The 21,940-nt window shown below is 39.8% G+C and overlaps 1 protein-coding gene across 7 annotated transcripts in view; it reads left to right on the top strand.

Annotated features, from left to right (window-relative positions):
* tbpl1 (TBP-like 1) overlaps positions 1 to 21,940 on the top strand; it is a 49,537-nt gene that overhangs the window by 5,001 nt on the left and 22,596 nt on the right. For 2 of the 7 annotated variants that reach the window (XM_043686376.1, XM_043686389.1), the window contains exons 2-6: positions 7,171 to 7,384; positions 7,570 to 7,650; positions 10,748 to 10,874; positions 18,782 to 18,862; positions 19,103 to 19,295. In XM_043686376.1, coding sequence (XP_043542311.1) covers positions 19,161 to 19,295 — 135 coding nt within the window. In that variant the 5' untranslated portion in view covers positions 7,171 to 7,384; positions 7,570 to 7,650; positions 10,748 to 10,874; positions 18,782 to 18,862; positions 19,103 to 19,160. Of the gene's footprint in view, positions 1 to 7,170; positions 7,385 to 7,569; positions 7,651 to 10,747; positions 10,875 to 17,369; positions 17,469 to 18,781; positions 18,863 to 19,102; positions 19,296 to 21,940 lie in introns of those variants that run through there. The other 5 variants (XM_043686383.1, XM_043686401.1, XM_043686394.1 and 2 more) reach the window with 5 other exon arrangements.

Here is a 21,940-nt window from a genome sequence, read left to right as displayed (position 1 = left end):
TCACCTTCATCCCCATCCCCACTCACCTATCATACTCTGCTACTTTCTCCCCACCCTCACCCTCCTCTCATTTATCTCTCCACCCTTCAGGCACTCTGCCTGTATTCCTGATGTGAAGATCTTTTGCCCGAAACATCAATTTTACTGCTCCTTGGATGCTGCCTGAACTGCTGTGCTTTTCCAGCACCACTAATCCAGAATCTGGTTTCCAGCATCTGCAGTCATTGTTTTTACCTTAAGGGTTTAGATGGAGAGGAATTTAAGTGTGTACGAGAAAACCTTCTGATTCTGTATGTGGGTGTGCCTACTAGAGAAGGTGCAAAACTTAACCTACTCTTGGGAAATAAGGCAGGGCAGATGACTGAGGTGTCACTTTGGGACCAGCGACCGTAATTCTATTAGTTTTAAAATAATGATGGAAAAGGATAGACCAGATCTAAAAGCTGAAGTTCTAAATTGGAGAAAGGCCAATTTTGACGGTATTAGACAAGAACTTTCAAAAGCTGATTGGGTGCAGATGTTCACAGATAAAGGGACAGCTGGAAAATGGGAAGCCTTTAGAAATGAGATAACTAGAATCCAGAGAAAGTATATTCCTGTTAGGGTGAAAGAAAAGGCTGGTAGGTATAGGGAATGCTGGAGACTAAAGAAATTGAGGGCTTTAAGAAAAAGAAGGAAACATATGTCAGGTATAGACAGGATAGATCGAGTGAATCCTTAGAAAGTATAAACGAAGTAGTAGGAAGGCTTCGCAGGAGGCTCCCAAGCACTGATGATGTCGCCTAGCCAGGGGACGAAACGTTTCAGACAAAAACTTCCAGCTCGGCGAACAGAACCACAACAACGAACACCCGAGCTACAAATCTTCGCACAAACGTTGAGTAGGAGTACACTTAAGAGGGAAATCAGGAGGGCAAAAAGGGGACAGGAGACAGCTTTGGCAAATAGAGTTAAGGAGCATCCAAAGGGTTTTTACAAATACATTAAGGACAAAAGGGTAACTAAGGAGAGAATCAGGCCCCTCAAAGATCAGCATAAAAGTGGAAAAATCCCCTGGGCCTGATCAGGTGTACCCTAGAAGTCTGTGGGAAGCTAGAGAAGTGATTGCTGGGTCTCTTACTGAGATATTTGTATCATCGATAGTCACAGGTGAGGTGCCAGAAGACTGGAGGTTGGCTAAAGTGGTGCCACTGTTTAAGAAATGTGGTGAGGACAAGCCAAGGGAGTATAGACCAGTGAGCCTGACATCGATGGTGGGCAAGTTGTTGGAGGTGATCCTGAGGAACAGGATATACATGTATTTGGAAAGGCAAGGAGTGATTAGGGATAGCCAACATGGCTTTATGCGTGGGAAATCATGTCTCACAAACTTGGTTGAGTTTTTTGAAGAAGTGGGTCTGTTTCCATGCTGTACGTCTCTATGACTCTAAGTAACAATGAGGATTGATGAGGGCAGAGCGATCGATGTGATCTACATCGACTTCAGTAAGGCATGTGACAAGGTTCCCCTCATGGAATACAGGGAGAACTAGCCATTTGGATACAGAACTGGCTGAAAGGTAGAATACAGTGTGGTGGTGGAGGGTAGTTTTTCAGACTGGAGGCCTGTGACCAGTGGAGTGCCACAAGGATCAGTGCTGGGTCCACTACTTTTCATCATTTATATAAATTATTTGGATGTGAGCTTAATAGGTACAGTTAGTAAGTTTGCTGATGACACCAAAATTGGAGGTGTAGTGGACAGCGAAGAAGGTTACCTCAGATTGCAACAGGATCTTGATCAGATGGGCCAATGGGCTGAGAAGTGGCAGGTGTAGTTTGATTTAGATAAATGTGAGGTGCTGCATTTTGGGAAAGCAAATCTTAGCAGGACTTATACACTTCATGGTAAGGTCCTAGGGAGTGTTGCTGAACAAAGAGACCTTGGAGTGCAGGTTGATAGCTCCTTGAAAGTGGAGTCACAGGTAGATAGGATAGTAAAGAAGGCGTTTGGTGTGCTTTCCTTTATTGGTCAGAGTATTGAGTACAGGAGTTAGGTGGTCATGTTGCGGCTGTACAGGGCATTGGTTAGGCCACTGTTGGAATATTGCGTGCAGTTCTGGTCTCCTTCCTATCAGAAAGATGTTGTGAAATTTGAAACGGTTCAGAAAAGATTTACAAGGATATTGCCAGGGTTGGAGGATTTGAGCTATAGGGAGAGGTTGAGTAGGCTAGGGTTGTTTTCCCTGGAGCATTGGAGGCTGAGGGGTGATCCTTTAGAGGTTTATAAAATCATGAGGGTCCTGGATAGGATAAAAAATGAGTGTTTTCCCTGGGGTCGGGGAGTCCAGAACCAGAGGGCATAGGTTTCGGATGAGAAGGGAAAGATATAAAAGAGACCTAAGAATTAACTTAGAGGGTGGTACGTGTATGGAATGTGCTGCCAGAGGAAGTGGTGGAGGCTGGTACAATTGCAATATTTAAAAGGCATCTGGATGGGTATATGAATAGAAAGGGTTTGGAGGGATATAGGCCAGATGCTGGCAATTGAGACTAGATTGGCTTGGGATATCTGGTCAGCATGGACGAGCTGGACCGAACGGTCTGTTTCCATACTGTACGTCTCTATGACTCTCTTTCTATTTGATTTGACAATTATGGTCTGCCTTTTACAAATCCGCCATGGTTATCCTTAATTAATTCAAACCTCTCCCAAATGCTTTTTTAAGCAGATTCCCCCCACTCCCGATTATTCTTTCTTAGATCATACTCTCACTGCTGATTATACTGATTTGTTACTCGGATTGTCCTGACATTTCCTTGAATAAAAATGACACATTTGATACTTTCCAATCCTCTGGTATCATCTCTGTATTGTGTTAATATTGGAAGATTATGGCTGGGCTTTCTGTTATTTCCAGCCCTGCTTCCTTTCGCAACCTTGATGCAATTCATCTGGGTCACTTTGCTTGCCTCTTTAACCCTAGATACCTTTCCTTAAAGATCATTCATTGTTCTATAACAAATGTTTCCAATAATTTCTATTGTGGCAAATTACATACTGTTCAAGGAAACTCTCCAGAATACACTTAAGATATTTTTCGCCCTCCTTGCCCACTATGAATTTACATGTATGCATTGTAAATCTGTTTTTATATTTGTTGTTGCCCTTATTAGTACCATATTAGATGGAAGGAGAATATGTCCTCTTATAATCTCACATTATGCATCCTCTTCATCCTTTGTACTGATTCCCAGTCCCCTTGTAGTCAAATTGAAGTGCTTCTCAACTGTGAGAGAACCTTCGTTTTGAGGATGTTGATCCTCACCTTAGAGAAGTCCTTCTCTCTGTTTTGATCAAGTGACTCCTGCTGCAGAACAGGCCTGGACTCCTCCAAAATCTGAACCATTTCCCTGAGCATCATCCTTCAAGTGACACACTGATCTTCTTTTTCCTACTGTAATTAACATAATTCAGTAATTCAAATAGTGCTAGCTTTATATTCCTATGTTGTATCAACCAGTGGAGTTCATTAACTGCTCTTTCATTGTCGTTGGTACTGAGATGTCTCTGTAGAATATTGAATATTCAGCACACTCTCATTGATCATTATTACCTTGACATTGGGGAAGGAACACACCATACAGGGTTCATGATATTGCTTGTGGAAATGAGTGTTGGTCTCTTAACTACGAAATGACCTCTGCAAATTTACTCTGCTGTCCCTTCCTATGCAGTCTCTTGCCCGATGATGCTGTGATCTGAAAAGCGCTCCTTCAGGGTAGTGCTAAATGTAGCTCCTCCATCTGTCTGCAAGACTTGATGCAATTAATCATTCACCTCTGATTCATCTACCGTTATTCAGCTGGATAGGACCGTACTCATCTGATTCCATTCTTATCTGTCCCAGGTATAGCCAATGAAATGCCTGCACTGGTTCCTCTTACTGCTTTAGACCTGTTATGTCCATTCTCCAAGGAGTAATCCTTAATCCCTCCTGTCTGTCATCTTCAAACCCATCCTCATGAACGAAGTCTGGAAATCCAGCATCATCACCTGACAGCAGTGTACACAAGAGCTCCCCTCCATTATCTCTTCTTTTTAATCTCCACTATTTCAAAATTTTCCGACTGCTTGTCAAATATCCAGTGCTAGTTATCCGGTTCTAACCCCTACCCCCTTCTCAATTGCTGTGCATCCCTGCTGGACTAGACTTAACGCTGCCCACCACTTGCTGCCATCCTACAATCATCCTGTCCTCCAAGCTACTTTTTATCAGTCCTGATAGAATTTGTGGTGCTGACTGAAAAATACTGTTTATAAGCCACTGACTCCATCCCTCTCTGGCATCTTTCTGATGCTGAATCAGATTGCTTGCAGTATTAGTTAGATATTTAATCCTGAGAAGACTTGCCAAACACATTGCAACTCTACTAAGATGCCTCTTTTCCAAGCTCTTTAACATAATTTAATTCTGTCTGATTTCCCATCCTGCTGTGAAACCCTTATGCATGCCTTCGTTACCTCCAAAATTGATTATTCCAACACACACTTGACTGACCACCCACTTCTAATCCAACCCTAAGCACTGTTAAGGTCAGTCCATTTCTGACCTCTTGAGCAATCTGATATTAATCATTCCACCAACAGCATGACTTCAGCTGTCCTGGCCCAAAATGTCTTTTGAAATGCTCCTTAAAACCTACCTATTTGATCAAGTCTTTTGTCATCTGCCTTAATATCTGCTTATGTGGACCAATATCAAATTTCATTTGATGCTCAGGTGAGATGTCTTAGGAAAGTTGACCAAGATGAAGGCATTATATAAATAATAAATTGATGTTTCAGAATGTAAAAAGCATGGCCAGTTGAATCCTGAACCACTTGCTGGTCAAGTATGATTATAGTAATGGTGGATCTAAATAGGCCAGTTGTGTGTGCTGGATCTATATGGACATCACCTCTATCAGAAGACTAAAGCAGTTAGATTAAGTTGCTGAGTAAAAACAATAGAACATTCCACTGTATTTTGTCTTGTCTCCTCATCCAATATTTGGATGAAGATGTTGATTAAGAGACCTGAATTTTTTTTAACCTCTGTAATGCAAGTTTTATTCAACTTGTAAGTCAGCATAAATATCAAGCAGGCAATATTGGTCTTTTTACCAAGAAGCTGGTGGGAGTTTAAGAAGAAAGTACAGTCTACTCTGCACCAACAGAAATGGCTCCTTTGCAAAAATATTGAAGTACAAAGCAGATTTCAAGCCAGAAGTCCTAACACTTGCTAACTCATCAAATATTTGCAGCAAGAGATTTCGATGTTAGTGTCAGTCTGTGAGAATGGACGAACAAATCTGCTGTGGAGACAATAGCTAAAACTAAGTGCACCATTGAAACAGGTACCACTATTAACCAGATCATGAAAGCAAATTTCCTATCAAATTTTTGGAATGTTTACATCACCAGAAATGCAAGTGCCCTGTTATAACATCTTTAATAAGAGCTTCTAACATTTTTCCCTATAACAGATGTTAAGATAACTGGCCTGTAGTTTCTTCCTCCCTCCCTCCTTTTTTGTATAGTTATATTAACTAGTTTTCAATCTAAACAAATGAGTTTTAGAAAATGAAAGTCATTGCATCAATTATCACGTGAGCCACTTTTAAAACCCTAGGATGAAATCCACTAGGACCTGAAGACTGGTAATCTTGCAGTTCCAACAATTATCATTGAGTCATAGAGTTATACAGCACTGAAAGACTCTTGGGTCTAACTCATCCATGCTGACTAGATATCCAAAACTGATCTAGTCCCATTTGCCAGCATTTAGCCTATATCCCTCTAAACCCTTCCTATTCATGTACTTGTTTCCACTGCTTGCTGTAGCAGCTCATTCCATGCACGCACCACCTTCTGCATGAAAAAGTTATGCCTCCAGTCCCTTTTAAATCTTTTCCCTCTCACCTTAAACCGAGGCTCTCTAGTTGTGGACTTCCTCGCCCTGGGAAAAGGCTATGCACCCTATCCATGCCCATCATGGCTTTATAGACCTTGAAGGTCACCCTGTAGTACCTGACACTCCAGGGAAAAAAGGCCCAGCCAATTCAGCCTCTGCCTATAGCTCAAACCTTCCACTCCCAACAACACCCTCCATACTAATTTTCTTGAATTTCTCCCTCCTTTTCAATTCCTAACTTGCAGTTACTTCAAGGGTGCATTTTGCAAATGAGAAGAAAGCATCATTTGTGGGGAGAGGGGAATGGGAGTTGAGGGAGAAGGTGGCTAATAAATAATTTTGTGAGACAGATTGGTCAAGTGGGTATCTTCGTGTCAAATGGAATTGTGAGGTGATGCACTTTAGAGGAAATAACAAAACAAGGGAGTACCCAATGAATGATAGAATATTAGACAGCTCAGAGGAACAGCTTTTGAATGCTTGACCATAGATTCCTGAAAGCAGCAGGTTAATAGGTTCATTAAGAAAGCTTACGCCTTTTATCTTGCCTTTTATCAGCTGTGTCATAGGTTAGAAGAGTAGGGAGTTTATGTTGGAAAAACATAATGGACAAAACTTTTTAGTTAGACTGCAACGGTAGTACAACATGCAGTATAAAAAGGATAGCCTGACATTTCTGCCACTGTATCTTGTTGACCTATTCTTTAAACTAGTTTATCACTTCATTTTAGCTCTTTTATGCCCTTATAATTCCATTTGCTCACATTTTAAGAAGTAGTTTCAGATCTACTTCATTCTCAAGCTGAAGTTAAAATTCAAGCTAATTATGATCACTGCTGTCAAGGGACACCTTAACTTTGACGTGATTTTGCAATAGGATAGGATTAATCAATGCAGTAAAGGTAACAATCTCAAATAAAATTGCTATGAAACCCTCGTGTAGGCCCCCTTTTGCTCATCTGACTTTCTGGTTAATATGTAGGTTAAAAAGTTCTGTGATTATCACCGCACCTTCTCAACAAGCTGAGGAATTGGCTATTCATTTGATGTTTAAGAAATAATTTGTAGTAAAGTGGCATGAACATGAAGGAAACTGTGTATCACCATAAAGGTAGGGCTAAAGGCCACCTTTCAACAGAAAAAGAGACCCATATTCTTGATCAATAATTTAAAGAAAAAAGACTTTCCCGGATTCCCAACAAAATGCAACAACGATTGATCTTTTCTCCATTAGATCCATCTTGCATCTTTCGCATCAGGATTACTAACAAATCTAAGGCAATTTCTGAATGGCCTTATAAAACGTGGCAGGTTTTAAAAAGTAACTCATGGTACAGGTCTGAAGTGAAGGCCAGGGTGGAGATGTGCCTCAAAAGAGAAAAAGGCTGCTGCTAAACAAAGAATGCCAACCATTGGGAGGGTAAAACTATACTGGATTTTGAAGTCTGGTGAGTCATTTTATATAATCACGTACAATGTAGACAAATCCTGATATAAAAATGATTTTATAGTTTGTGCATATATTATGTTCTTTGTCCCCATTTTCTGAACATGTTATCAGAAGAATTAAAATATAATTTCCTGAGTTATGCAGTAGTGTCTTAGTTTGCAATGTTCACTCATGTTTTCACAGGTAATTCCATCCAACAATTGAATCTTGATCATTTTGCCTCAGGAGGAAGATGAACTTCAAAATTTGAAGAAAGAGGAGGGGGTAAAATCTGTTGAATCATAAATGCAGCATGCGGATGCCTAGACATAAGCTTAGGAGCCCCAATGAAAACCTTTAAGAATATTTACAAGACAACCATATAAAAGGCTGTGAGCATGCAAGAGCCACCTAGAATGGATGTTTAAAGTAAAATCAAAGTATTGAAGATGCTGGAAATCTGAATTGCAAACAGAAAGTAATTGTGGCAGCATCTGTGGAGAGAGCAACATTGAGTTTCGAGTTATCATAACTTCTTAAGAATTAGCTATGTGAAGAGTGAGATTTGACTCCTTTTCTTCTTTCACTCTTGCTCACTCACTGTCAGTGCACAGATGCTCCCAGAATTCCTGAGAAGCTCCCGCACTTTGTGTTCTCATTTAAATTTTTGTTTAAAATTGATCTTTGTGTGCCAAAACCTGGAATTCACTTCTCGGCCACATCACGTGTTTTGTTGCAGTTCAAGTAGGTGGCTCACCAAAAACTTCTGCAGAGCAGATGGGAATGTTTAACAAATATTTTTAGTGTTGAATTTTAAAAAAGTGAGTTTTTAAATTACTAAATGCAAGAAGAATTAAAATTGTAATAAATTCTCACAGATTCGTAATAAAGGGTGAGTCCAGAAAGATAAAAGTTTAAAAAAAACACAGATCAGTCTCTAAATTCTTTGTGCAAAGCAGAGAGCTGAATGATGCAGCTATTGTAGTGGGGGTTAGTGGCCTAAATGTTTGTTTCACCTGTGTCCCAACAGTAGCATTTCTGTCTCTTACTCAAGGTGGTTTCAGAAACATGAGAATGTAGTTGAAGTTGACACATCATTACAAAATAGGGAGTGCTGTGTGATTTGAAGTGTGATCTTTTAGGTGAGATTTTTGACTAAAAGATGTCAAGATACTGTTCAGAAAGATCTGATTACGTTTGTAGCAAGCATGTATTATTTGACTAATTAAAAAGAGAATTCATTTGGTCAGTTATTTAAAATTTTTATGGTTCCTGTCTATGCATTGTATTTCTTTCTTTGCATTTACTGCTCATTTATCTGTCATCTTTGTAGTACATGTAATCTGAAGTTCCTGTAAGTTTATTTTTGACTGTTGTACCTAACCACTGCTTTTTTACTGCTTTCTCATTTCACTTACTTTTTTTCCCTATGGACCCAATCATGCCACACTACGCCCCAATAACAGCTGTCACTTTCAAAATGTATAGAGTTTGAAGTTTTACCATGCACTAAGATTGAGAAAATTTATTTAATTGTCTCCAATAATTTCATTCCTCCTTTCTGATAGTTGTGCCTATACTGTTGTCAATACAGTTTTGCCTCTAGCTTAACTTCTTTGTGTATGGTTTCTCATCTCAAATTCTTGTCTCTCTGACCCACCTTTTGGTGACTTCTCCTCTTTGCCACTTAAACTGACCAGAGTCGAGAGTATGGTGCTGAAAAAGCATAGCAGGTCGGGCAGCATCCAAGGAAAGGAGAATCGACGTTTCAGGCATAAGCCCTTCCAGCATCACACTCTCGACTCTGCAGTTCTCACTTTCTCCTATTTAAACTGACCAGTCTACCCTTCTTTCTTGGACTCTTCATGCTCGCTGATTTGGCAAATGGTTCCAGCCGCATAGGTACAGTCCTCTCTCAAAATAAGTTATCTCTCTCCATTTCAAAACACATTTTCTCGAGTCTGGAACTCTCTCACCTTGTTAACTGTTGTACCACCCTTCCAAGTATTCCTTTCTAGTCCAAAATGTTGAATTATGGAAGGAGGGCATTTGGCCCATCTGTGTGTGTCTGCCATCTATAAGAACAACTCTGTTAGATGTGTGTCTGCGCCAACACTGTTCACTGCATTGACTTCCAGTTCTGGAGTTGCAGCGACATGTGATCCTTGGAGGTCCGCACTGAAGAAAAAAAAAGAAACATTGCTTGTAGCCATTCAAATTTTTTCTCTTCAAATAAACATCCAGTGTCCCTTTAAAAGCCATGATTGAACCTGCTTCCACCATACTATCCATCAGTGAATTCCAAGCCCTAACCACTTACTGCACAAAATAATCATAATTTCTCTGGGTTCTTTTACTATTTGTCTTAAATCATCATCTCAGTCCTTTTGCCAATAGGGACATCTCCCTGCCCACTCTATCCAGTCTGATTATGGTTTTGAGCAGCTTTGTCAAATCTTCTGTCAACCTTCTCCAAACTATCCACTCAACTGAATTCCCTTATTTTTGATATCATAGTTGTAAATTTTTTCTGCATCATCTCTAATGACTTCACGTCCTTCCTAAAGCATGGTGCTCAGAATTGGTTGGAATCTTCCAGTTGAGGCTGAACCAGAGTGTTCATGCCCCTCTGCTTTGGCATCTGTCTTAATGTTTTTTTGGCACCTAATTTTGTCTGATTATACGTCTCTGAATCACCTTGAGATTAGTGGCATGATTATAAATATGATAAATAAATGCATTTCCAAAATAGTATTCGCTATGATAAACTTTAAGACATTTTGAGGTCATAACTTCAAAAATGTTCTTCTAAAATATTTGTATCAAGCTATCTAAAAGTTATGTTCAGTGATAGTGCCAAAGTGGTTGTGCAAACAGCAAAGCAGTGTACTCAGCCAAGTGTTTTGTCATCTTCCTCAGCCCCCACCATTTTACACTGTGACAATCCTCCTTAAACTCTCTGTCCAAACTTCACAACCCTTCTAATTCTAAATCCCTTCTAAGTCAGTTCTTAATCGTCTCCTTTTAATTGGTCTAGCATTGCCTCAGCCCCAGGATATCATTTGTGTTCCCAGCCCTTATTGGTGATCTTTCCTCATCAGAAAGATAGAAATGGGGTTGCCTGCTGATGACATCTTAGCAGTCAGCTGTATTTGCAATTCCTCCAATAATTCCATTGTCCCTGCCTACAAACAGTAAGATCTGGATAGCCCTGGTTTGGGCTGTTAAATCTTAAATAATGGTTTACCAGAATTACCAGGCAGTGACCATTTCCAGCATAAGGACCTAACTACTTACCGACATTCAATGGCATCAGCATTGTCGAGTTCACACCATGAACATTAGTTGACAACTGACATAAAATTCATGTCTGCTACACCAGGTCAAAAGCTGGGCTCCGGAAATCCTCTCCACCACCCGCAAGGCAAGCCAGACGTGTGATGGAGTATTCTTGACTTGTCAGGGTGGATGCAACTGTAATTACACCTGAAAAGCTCAACATCTCCCAGGTATGGTCTACTTGATTGGCACCTGTTCATCAGTTGCCTGTGTGGTCTGGCTATAATCTGTGCTATTCATGAATTGCCAAAACCTCTTTAGGATTACCTCACTAATCTGTGTTCTACTATGCTTTGATGGACAAGGGCAACAGGTGCATTACCAAATCATAACCTTCAGCAGGGAGAAAGTGAGGACTTTGGAAAAAGGAGGCCATCTGGGATTTTCTCAGGTGGAATTGGTCATCCTGGGAATAGCTGCAGCGGAGGTGGAGAAATTGGGAAATAAAGAATGGCGTTTTTACAGGAGTTAGGGTGGGAGGAGGTGTAGTCGAGGTGGGAGTCGGAAAGCTTGTAGTAGATGTGCATGGTTAGTCAGATGGAGAGCTCCAGGAAGGGGAGGGAGGTGTCTGAAATAGTCCAGGTGAATTTGAGGTCAGAGTGAAAGGTGTTAGTGTAATTGATGAATTGCTCACCTCCTCAAAATCTCAGTAATGGTGACCCTGCAGTTGTTGTAAGAACACAACCATCTGATTGACTCGTGTCCCTTTAAGGATGACAGCTTTCCTTCTCTATACTGGTCTACATGTGACTGAAAACCCATGTAAGTGGATTTGACTCTTAATTACTTTCTGAAATGACCTATTGAACCACTCAGGATAATTAAGGTGGGCAATAAATGTTAGCTAGGAGAAAGTGAGGACTGCAGATGCTGGGGATCAGAGTCAAAAAGTGTGGTGCTTGAAAAGCTCAGCAGGTCAGGCAGCATCTGAGGAGCAGGAGAGTCAATGTTTTGGGTATGGGCCTTTCATCGGGAATGTGATAACATTCCCAATGAAGGGCCTATGTCCGAAACGTCATTTCTCCTGATCCTCGGATGCTGCCTGATCTGCTGTACTTTTCCAGCGCCACACTTTTCGACCAATAAATGTTAGCTTACTAGAAATGTGGACAACCAATGAAAGAATAGTGGGAAAATATTTAATTGAGCAATTTTCATTATACATGCAGACAAAGGTTTTAAATGGGGGAAAAAAAAGTCAATGCAGAAATGTGAAAACAAGTAAATTTGTAGACAAATGTAAACTTTATAGATATAAGATTTTAAATATATTTTTCATAGGAACATTGATTTAATGACTACTGAAAAATGGAAATGTTTCTTGCAATGGTGATCTCAAAGATTTGCTTGATTTATATTCTTTACATCTGGAAGATATGTAAGAAATTTATCTCCTTTTTAAGTTATCCCAAGTCCATGTTTGTACCAGTAGGACATGGTGTATTTTTAAGTCTTCTCTGATTACATATATTGTTTGCAGCTTTGCTAATATTCCTGTACTTTAAAAAACTCATTCTGTTTACGAACCTTCAAGTGGATTGAGCTGAAATTTCAATTTTAAATTGCCCTTTACAGCTAATATTTTGCCCTCCCATAGGCTGGGGCCAAGACATTCTTTATTTCAGAAAGTTGAACAGATTTGTTAATCAAGAAGCTTAGCTGGGATTGATTTATATCAGTACAGTGAATGAATTTGTTTCTAACTCAGTTATTTGATATACCAAAATACAGTGCTACAACACTGGAAGAGGGATAGCAGCCTGTCAAGATTGCTCCAACATTCATCTGGATCATAGCTAATCATCTGCCTCAGTGCCACTTTGCCACATTATCTCCATGTCGTGACGACATCTCGATGTCATTAGGCTGCAGAAATATATTGATTTCTATTTTTAACATGCTCAATAATTCAGCTTCTACAGTCCTCTAGGGTAGAGAGTTCCAAAGGATTCAAAATTCAGAATTTGCCAAAGTTCAGTTGACACCACCTCCAAACCAGTGACCTCTACGCCTTGAATAATAAGGGCTGTGAGGTGCTGCATTTTGGAAAGGCAAATCAGGGCAGGACTTGTACACTTAATAGTAAGGTCCTAGGGAGTATTGCTGAACAAAGAGATCTTGGAGTGCAGGTTCATACTCCTTGGAAGTGGAGTCACAGTTAGATAGGATAGTGAAGAAGTATAGGAGTTGGGAGGTCATGTTGTGGCTGTACAGGACATTGGTTAGGCCACTTCTGGAGTAATCTTGGTCTCCCTCCTATAGAATACATATTGTGAAACTTAGAAAGGTTCAGCAAAGATTTACGAAGATGTTGCCAGGGTTGGAGGGCTTGATGTATAGGGAGAAGCTGAATAGGCTGGGGCAACTTTCCCTTGAGCGTCAGAAGCTGAGAGGTGATCTTATACAGCATTATAAAATCATGTGGAGCATGGATCGGTTAAATATGCAACGTCTTTTTCTCTGTATAGGGGAGTCCAAAACACGAGGGCAGAGGTTTAGGTGAGAGGGGAAAGATAGAAAAGGGACCTAAGGGGCAACTTTTTTATGCAGAGGGTGGTATCTGTATGGAATGAGCTGCCAGAGGAAGTGGTGGAGGCTGGTACAATTACAACATTTAAAAGGCATCTGGATGGGTATATGAATAGAAAGAGATATGGGCCAAAAACTGGCAAATGGGACTAGATTTATTAGATTTTAGATTAGATTACTTTACAGTGTGGAAACAGGCCCTTCGGCCCAACAAGTCCACACCGACCCGCCGAAGCGTAACCCACCCATACCCCTACATTTACCCCTTACCTAACACTACGGGCAATTTAGCATGGCCAATTCACCTGACCTGCACATCTTTGGACTGTGGGAGGAAACCGGAGCACCCGGAGGAAACCCACGCAGACACGGGGAGAACGTGCAAACTCCACACAGTCAGTCGCCTGAGGCGGGAATTGAACCCGGGTCTCTGGCGCTGCGAGGCAGCAGTGCTAACCACTGTGCCACCGTGCCGCCCATATATAGGATATCTGGACAGTATAGGCGAGTTGGACCAAAAGGTCTGTTTCCGTGCTGCATATCTCTCTCACTCAATATCTTTAAATAACACCACTTGCAAATTCCCCTCCAAGCTCCACATAATTATGACTTGGAACTATCACTCTGTTCCATCACACTTGTTGGATCAAAAATTCTGGAACTCATTTTCCTACAGCACTACGGATATACCTACATTAAAGGGACTGTAGTAGTGCAAGAAAGGTACTCGCCACCATCTTTTCAGGGGCAGTTAGGGATGGGCCATTGACCATGAATGTGAATGTGAATACATTTTCAAAAAAATTGTCTCTGGGCCTAGACTCTCTGGTTCTCTTTTTTATGTGTGACAAATAGCATCCTCAAAGCTCCAACAAATTTTATCAAACATAATTTCTCTATCATAAATCCATGTTGACTGTGCCCAGTTAACCATCATGTTAAAAATGTCCAGTTAAGGCATTCTTTATAATACATTCTAACATTCCTGCTACCAATATCAAACTAACAGGCCTGCAGTTTCCTATTCTCCCTCTTCCTCCTTTATTAAATTTGCTACTTTCTAGTGTGCAGGAAGCTTTCCAGAATTTGTGAAATTTTGCAAGATATTCAGTAATGTATCCACTATTTCAGAACCATCTCATTAAACACTCTCAATGGTATGTTATTGCCCATCTTGTTCAGGGGATTTTTCAGTTTTGAATCCAGTTAATTTTTCCAGTACAACTGTATTCATAATGTATTTTAGTTCTCAATTTCACAAGTAATTTGGTTCCTTCATCTTTCTAGGAGATGTTCTGTATACTTTTCCATGAAGAGAAACAAACTAATTGTTTAGTTTCTAAGCAATTTCTATGTTCATTACTGTAAATTTTCCCATCTCTAAACTTAGATTTGATCTATGGTTTTGGAATCGTTTAACCCTGTATTGCTGCTTATGCCGTTTGGCATGTAAGTAGCTTGACCTCATTCTTGGGTGTATTTTGTGCTGCTGGTGGTATGCTGTCCTGCAGAATTGCTTCCTTGGCTAGACACTAAAGATAAAGTGGGTGGTATGCTGGGTATTGTGTGCAGACTATGTTGGAGTACAATTCTGCTGCTGATGATCCGTAGCACTTTAAGGATTTCTTGGGTTGCTAGGTCTGTTCCATACCTGTCCCATCCAGTATGGTGACAGTGCCACATATCACCATGGAGGGTATCTTCAATGTGAAAATGGGACTTTTACAGATGCATTTGCAGCATGCAGCCTGGTGTCAATGAGGGCATTTCTGTCTATTTCCTCTGGATGGTTCCTTAATCACCTGCTACAGATTGAAAGTCCACCTTTAGAACTCTAGAAACTCAGTCAGTAGTTGTGCTGTCGAGTTACCTGTTAATGGGCATTGAATTATCCCACTTGGAGTACACTGTATTTTTTCTCATGTTCTGACACTAAACTTGGAAGAATTGTAAGGAGGGCATTGTGAAACTCCAAAAGGACATTAACAACTTGGTGGGAGTGGGAAGATAGGCGGCAGATGAGGTTCATGCAGAGAAGTGTGAGATGATGCACTTTTTAATCAGAAAAACATTCAAAGACAATATAAAATTCTAGAGGGGGTGCAGAGTGGAGGGCTCTGTGTATATGTATGCACAGATCATTGAAGGTGACGAGGCAAAAATCCCACAACATCAGGTTATAGTCCAACAGGTTTATTTGGAAGCACTAGCTTTCAGAGTGCTGCTCCTTCAACCACCTGATGAAGGAGCAGCGCTCTGAAAGCTAGTGCATCCAAATAAACCTGTTGGACTATAACCTGGTTTTGCGTGATTTTTAACTTTGTACACCCCAGTCCAACACCGACACCTCCAAATCAAGACAAAAGCAGACAGTGTTCTCAGCTCTATTAATAGGGACATGACATACAAGAGCAGGGAGGTGATGATGAACTTTCAAAAATGTTCAAGACACTTGTTAGACCTCAGCTGAAGTATTGAGTACCATTGTGGGTCACACATTATAGGAAAGGTCAGAATGCAATGGAGAGAACACAGAAGCAATTTACAAAAATGTGAAATTTCAGTTATGAGGACACACTGAAGATGTTGGGACTGTTCTCTTTGGAGAGGAGGTGGTTAAGAAGAGCTTTTAAAGAAGGTTTTAAAATCACGAGTATCGGTCTGACAGTGTGGAGATTTTCCCAGATGTGTCTAGGACACACACATGCAATACTAATCTAACCTGGACAGTGTTCATCTCATCACTAAGATGATTAAAGGGGTAATTAATGGTGTTATCAAGCAGCATTTGCTAAGCAATAACTTGTGGGTTTGTGGTAACACCAGAGGCCATTCAGTTCCTGATTTCATTACAGTCCAGGTTCAAAATAGAGAAAAGAGCTCAGCTCCAGCTGGGAGGTGAGAGTGACTGTTCTTGGCATCAAGGCCGCATTTGACAGTGAAGCATCCAGGAGTCCCAGCATTATTGGAGTCATTGATAATCGGGGCAAAATCTCTCTGCTTAGGGTCATACCTGTCACAAAGGAAGATGGTTATGGTTGTTGGAGGTTAGTTAGCTAAGTTACAGAATATATCAACATGAGTTCCTCAGGGTACTGTCATAGGCCTATCCATCTTCAACTGTTTCATCAGTGATCTTCCCTTGATCCTAATGTCAGAAGTGGTGATGTGCAGTCATCAAAAAACTGTTCAGCACCATACATCATTTTTCAGCAGTACATGTTTAAATGCAGCAAGATCTAGACAGTATCCTGGTTTGGGCTGACAAGCAGCAATTAACCTTTTGCGCCACACGAGTACCAGGCAATGACCATCTGTAATCAGAAATAATCCAACCGTATTCCCTTGGTATTTCCATCATTTAATCTCTCACTGTAAACATCCTGGGGTTTAATGTTGACGAAAAACTCAACTGGACCAATCGTATAGGTACTGTGGCTGCAATTGCTGATCAGAGGATAGGAATTCTTCAGCAAGTACCTCATGTCATAACTCCTCAAAGTCTGCCCACTGTTTACAAAGTACACATCAAGAGTATGATAGAATTCTTCCTTGCTTGGGTGAGTGCAGCTCCCCAGTATTTGAGAAGCTTGACAAATTCCAGGATGAAGCAGTCCACTTGATTGTCAGAACATCCACAAACAAGAAATCTCTTCACCACTGACACTCAGAAAATAGCAGCAGTGTGTACCATCTACAAAATGCACTGCAGAAATTCACAAAAGCTCCTTGGGCAACACCTTCCAATCCCAGGTCTAACTCCAACTAGAAGAGCATGGGCAAAAGATTTGCCCAGAGTGGTTCCCCTGCAAGCCACTCCTGATCTGGAAGTGTATTGCTGTTCCTTCATTGTTGGGTCAAAATCCTCGAATTCCCTCCTTAATAGCATTGTGGGTGCGCCTACACAAAATGAACTGCATTGGTTCAAGAAGTCAGTTTACCAGCACATTCTTAAGGGCAGTTAGAAATGGGTAATAAATGCTGGCCATTCAATGATGCCCACATCCCATTAATGAATAAAATAAATATTGAACCATATTTTTTGAAGCTTAAAGAAAACTAACATTGACAAAAATATGCACTAGTTCTTTGACATTTGAACATTGAAAGCAATTTGCCATAAACTATAAATATTTTTCCTGTTACACTTTTATCTATGTTTAAGTGTTAGACACCACATCTGTTTGGAACTGTGAACTGGAATAGAAGTTGAAATACTATAACTGAAAAACCAGGTGAGTTTTGCAATTTGACTAAGTGTTGCAAAGAGTCAAGCTATGCTTTTTGAAGCAGTAAGCAGGAGAACTTGAGACTGAGCAGCACTGAGAATCATTTAAGTTAAAGCTTCTGCCTGACAACAACCTTCGAATTGAACTGCAGCATGTTAAAAGTTATACGTGCTAGGAGCATCAGAGAAAAAAACATGCAGAGCCTGCAGATAGAAACCATCCATCTCTCTTCCTGCTCCTCCCCCTTTCACCCCTTTCCCTCCTTGTGAGAGAAATGTAGAAAATCAAAATTCCTTAAAATAGAATTCTAACAAATGAAGATTTATGGCCTGCCTGTCACCCATCAAGTTGAAGAGTAATCGTCGCCTTACAAAGAGTCCTTCTAAATACTGTACACTTCAAAATACTTTTAAACAAGACCCACGGTCTGTTGAACAAACCTGTAACCACCACACTTAGGACTATAAGTTCTTCACGATGAAGACATTGACTATTCAAAATAAACACTTCGGAGCACATTTCCATCATGCACAGTATCAACTCCTAGCATCCTCCCCCAAGAGCTTTCAGCTACATCCACTTCAGGATTGGTTGGCTGGGAACATATTTTAGCATTTTGCAGCTTAGGTATTCTGTTACTTGGATACCATTCATAATTGCAAAAATCAAAAGAACTGAGTGAAAATAAGTTTCATCTTCTGGTTTGGACTTTTGATCTTTGGAATTTTGTTCACTTTTTTCCACTCATAGTTTATATGTAAAATCATTGTCTTTTGTCTGTTTTAATTATGATTTGCATATTTTTAAGGGTTATAGTTTAAGGTGCATCAATGTAAATCTTTTCACTACTTGTGTTAAATTTACATGTTGCAGTATATAGTTTTTCTGTGGCTGAGAAATCTGGTGATTGCTTTTGTTCTGAGTAACGGTGAGTTAGATACATTGGCTGTTTTAGTTGTCTCACTGAGATCTTCTACATTTATCCATTTTATGATGGCTTGTGATGTGGAATAATGGCCTCTGTTGTCAGCAAATGCTTCCTAATTAAGTTGTGATATTGAGCATGAAAAAAGAACAAACTTAAATATTAATTTGTCGCAAACATTATATTTAGGTCATTTCCTTTTTAACGTATGCCCAAGTTTTGCTTTTAATATTGAGGAGCAGAACATCCATTACAGTTATTCTGTGAATATATCGGGTTTTTTGAACGCCAGTTTCTTTTTTGTGGTTATTATTACATATAGCAGTTTCAAGAGCATTAAGCTATAAAACAAGCTGATATTAAAACTGAGATACTATTTTTATTCCGCTTAAAGGTTCACTGGTGTCCTTTCTGCTAGACTTTGTTTATATCTGCCTTTACTCAGACTCTAGAATTGGCTGCCCAGCTGGCTATGGTAAGTACTTTAGATTCCTAACTGTCAAGCATAACCAAAAAATTGTGACTAATTTATGGGTCTGTGCAGTATTACATCCTTTGCAGTATTATACTTAGCAAAATGTGACTTCCTTGTTGTAGCATGTAAATTTTACTGACTTGTTTCATGGATGATATTTTAATAAGACACTCCAGCAGTAGATTATTATTGTATTGAGAGCACCACATGTTAAGTTAACGTTTTTTTCTTCTAATCTAGTATAGCACTATCTAGATGGTATGCTGTCTGTTGATCAGTTGGATAACAAGCCATACCCATGGAACCCGACAATGATATTGCACTGGATATTTTGATAACAAACGTAGTCTGTGTCTTTAAAACAAGATGTCATTTAAATCTCCGGAAGATTGCACTGGAAGGAACAAATGTGATCTATAAAAGAGATGTTGGAGTAAGTTCATCTGTTTGTGTCATCACTTCTGCATTGTTATATTTTTGCAATAGACTGTGATGCTATCTATGTTGGACATAGCTAAATTGTTGCTAAATTAATTAATAAGCAGTAGGTTAATCTTTTCTATTATATTTAGTTAACATTTTTAATATGGAAACTTCAAAGTGGTTCACTGATCTTCAGTTTTAGTGAAGGCATATCTTTTTAGTACTTACCTTACGTAATGAGCTCTCTATGATTTTGATAAATGTAAGTACCAGTACATTGTTCTAAAAGAAGGAGATAAATGAGTATAGGCAAATTTAAAGTTTGTGACAAAGCAGATGGTTACTATAGATTTCAAAGTGCTTATTTCCATAATGTCACTATTTTAAAATGGGGGGGGAGAAATTCATAAGTTAATGTTACATAGCTTATAAATTAATTGTACAAAGATTCCTTTAGCTACAGTACAAGCATTTTATAACCTGTCATATTCTGTCTTTGGCATTTGGGGTGGAGTGGTCATCAGGTTCATTCTGAGTCACCTTAGCTATGGCATTATTGAAGAGATCGTATTCTGGATCAGATTTTGGTATCATCCTTCCACAACACGTCATTCTTCCCTCCATCCATTGAAAATTTCACATTTTTGAATGATCTCTTTGCCCTTTGCAGACAAACAGCATCCCACAAGATGAGGACAAAACTTCCCAAGATAATAGTGTGCATGTTTCCACTCTTGTGATGGTTTATCTGGAGCAACCATCTGTCTATTCTATTTGGCGTGAACATGATCCTTGATCGTCTTGTTGAGGCACACATCCAAAGGTTGAACTACATCTGTTGGACCCCCAGCAATTACTGCAATGAGTGTATTTGCTTTACTGACAGCTTTACATTTCGTCAATTACATTGTATCTAAATGTGCGCCAAATTAATATACTGCATTCTTTATATTAGCCACCAGGACACACATTCCACACATCACTTATCCATAACTTCATTCTATCTTTTCTTACATGGACTGGTTATCGCTAGAACTATTATCAAATGTTCCCATTCCACAGTTCAGTTACTGGTCATATTGAAATCATGACTACTTCTTCCATGTTGCTAATGTTGTATCATGGGTGCTCCCTGATGAACTTTTGGTAACTGCTAATTTTGGCATCTAGGTGTTTTAGTAATCTCTGAGTAATCTTGGCTTTCAATCACAACATTTGATGGTTTTTATTCTGTAAAGCAGCTACATGAACTAGCTGTTGCTCTGAAATGTTTGATGGACTTGAGATTTGATTTGGTATATTTAAATACATACACAGGTGTTCCATTTCTGATGATTATATCACTCAGTTTTGTGGACCCATTCTGATACTTCTCATGATTAGGGCAGTGGGCTCATTCCAGTTCCCGTGGTGCATTTGGCCTTGGGGATGAAGTGGATTCCTTCTTCTTCCATTTGAGATATCAGATTTTCACTGACACTAAATTCCTTTGTTGCCACAATTTCTCAAGTTAGCAAATATGACTTTTATCTTAACCAGCTTCATACATGATTTGTTTTGGTGGAAGACACATTCGTCTTCATTGTATGCCATCCATTGTCTTATCTGAGCATGTCTTAAACTCCTGAATGTCTCTGCAACGTACACACATCACTAGCTCAATTCCTTGTGCCAACTTCCAAGGTAAAATATTAATTTGTGGGGGTAAGTTTGAGGTTGACTAATAATGCAAGCATAGCATGCAATGGCCAAAAGTTGTTGGGAGTGTTCAACATATATGGCAATTATATTCAAAATATGATTTTTAAGTCTGTAAAATGGAATTGGCTTTTTCCTCGATCTGCAGTGATTGAATAACAGAATGTTAGATAGGGACACTGGTGCAGAAGATATGCTTCATCTCAGCTCCGGGGTGTTGTCAAAATTGTAGTCATCCCAGGTGGCCATATCTGCAGTAAGTATTTCCATATTAAAGAACTTCAACTTAGAACTTTGGGCTGAAATTTTAGGTTGCAGGGTATCAGGACAGTTTCTTGGGCATGTTTTATTCTGGAGGTTGTTTTGTACCTCATAAGTATGGTATGTTTCTGGTTAGCAGTTGAGTATAGATGACTATGAATGAAGCGGTTAAGGGGACCCACCTGCTGTGCTGGAGGTGCCTTGTCCCTTGAATTCATCTAAAAAATTTAAAACACTTGCTGATTGTGTAAGTGATGTTATGAGGATGGCTATACGAACAAACTAGCTTTGGCACTGCTGCAAGAGGCTATTCAAAAGGGAGGAGCAAAAAGGAAAGTTATAATAGTAGGCGTAATATCGTTCTCTGCATTGCAAATTTCATTAGTTGTGCTGGATGCCTTTTTGGTACCAGGGTTGATTAGAAAAGAACTTAGAGTCATAGAGGTGTACAGCATGGAAATAGACCCTTCGGTCCAACCCGTCCATGCCGGCCAGATATCCCAACCCAATCCAGTCCCACCTGTCAGCACCTGGCCCATATCCCTCCAAACCCTTCCTATTCATATACCATCCAAATGCCTATTAATGTTTCAATTGTACCAGCCTCCACCACTTCCTCTGGCAGATCAGTCCATACACGTACCACCCTCTGTGTGAAAACGTTGCCCCTTAGGTCTCTTTTATATTTTTCCCTTC

This window comes from Chiloscyllium plagiosum, chromosome 3, assembly GCF_004010195.1.
Source record: "Chiloscyllium plagiosum isolate BGI_BamShark_2017 chromosome 3, ASM401019v2, whole genome shotgun sequence".
Taxonomy (NCBI): domain Eukaryota; kingdom Metazoa; phylum Chordata; class Chondrichthyes; order Orectolobiformes; family Hemiscylliidae; genus Chiloscyllium; species Chiloscyllium plagiosum.
This window is presented reverse-complemented; position numbering and strand designations above follow the sequence as displayed.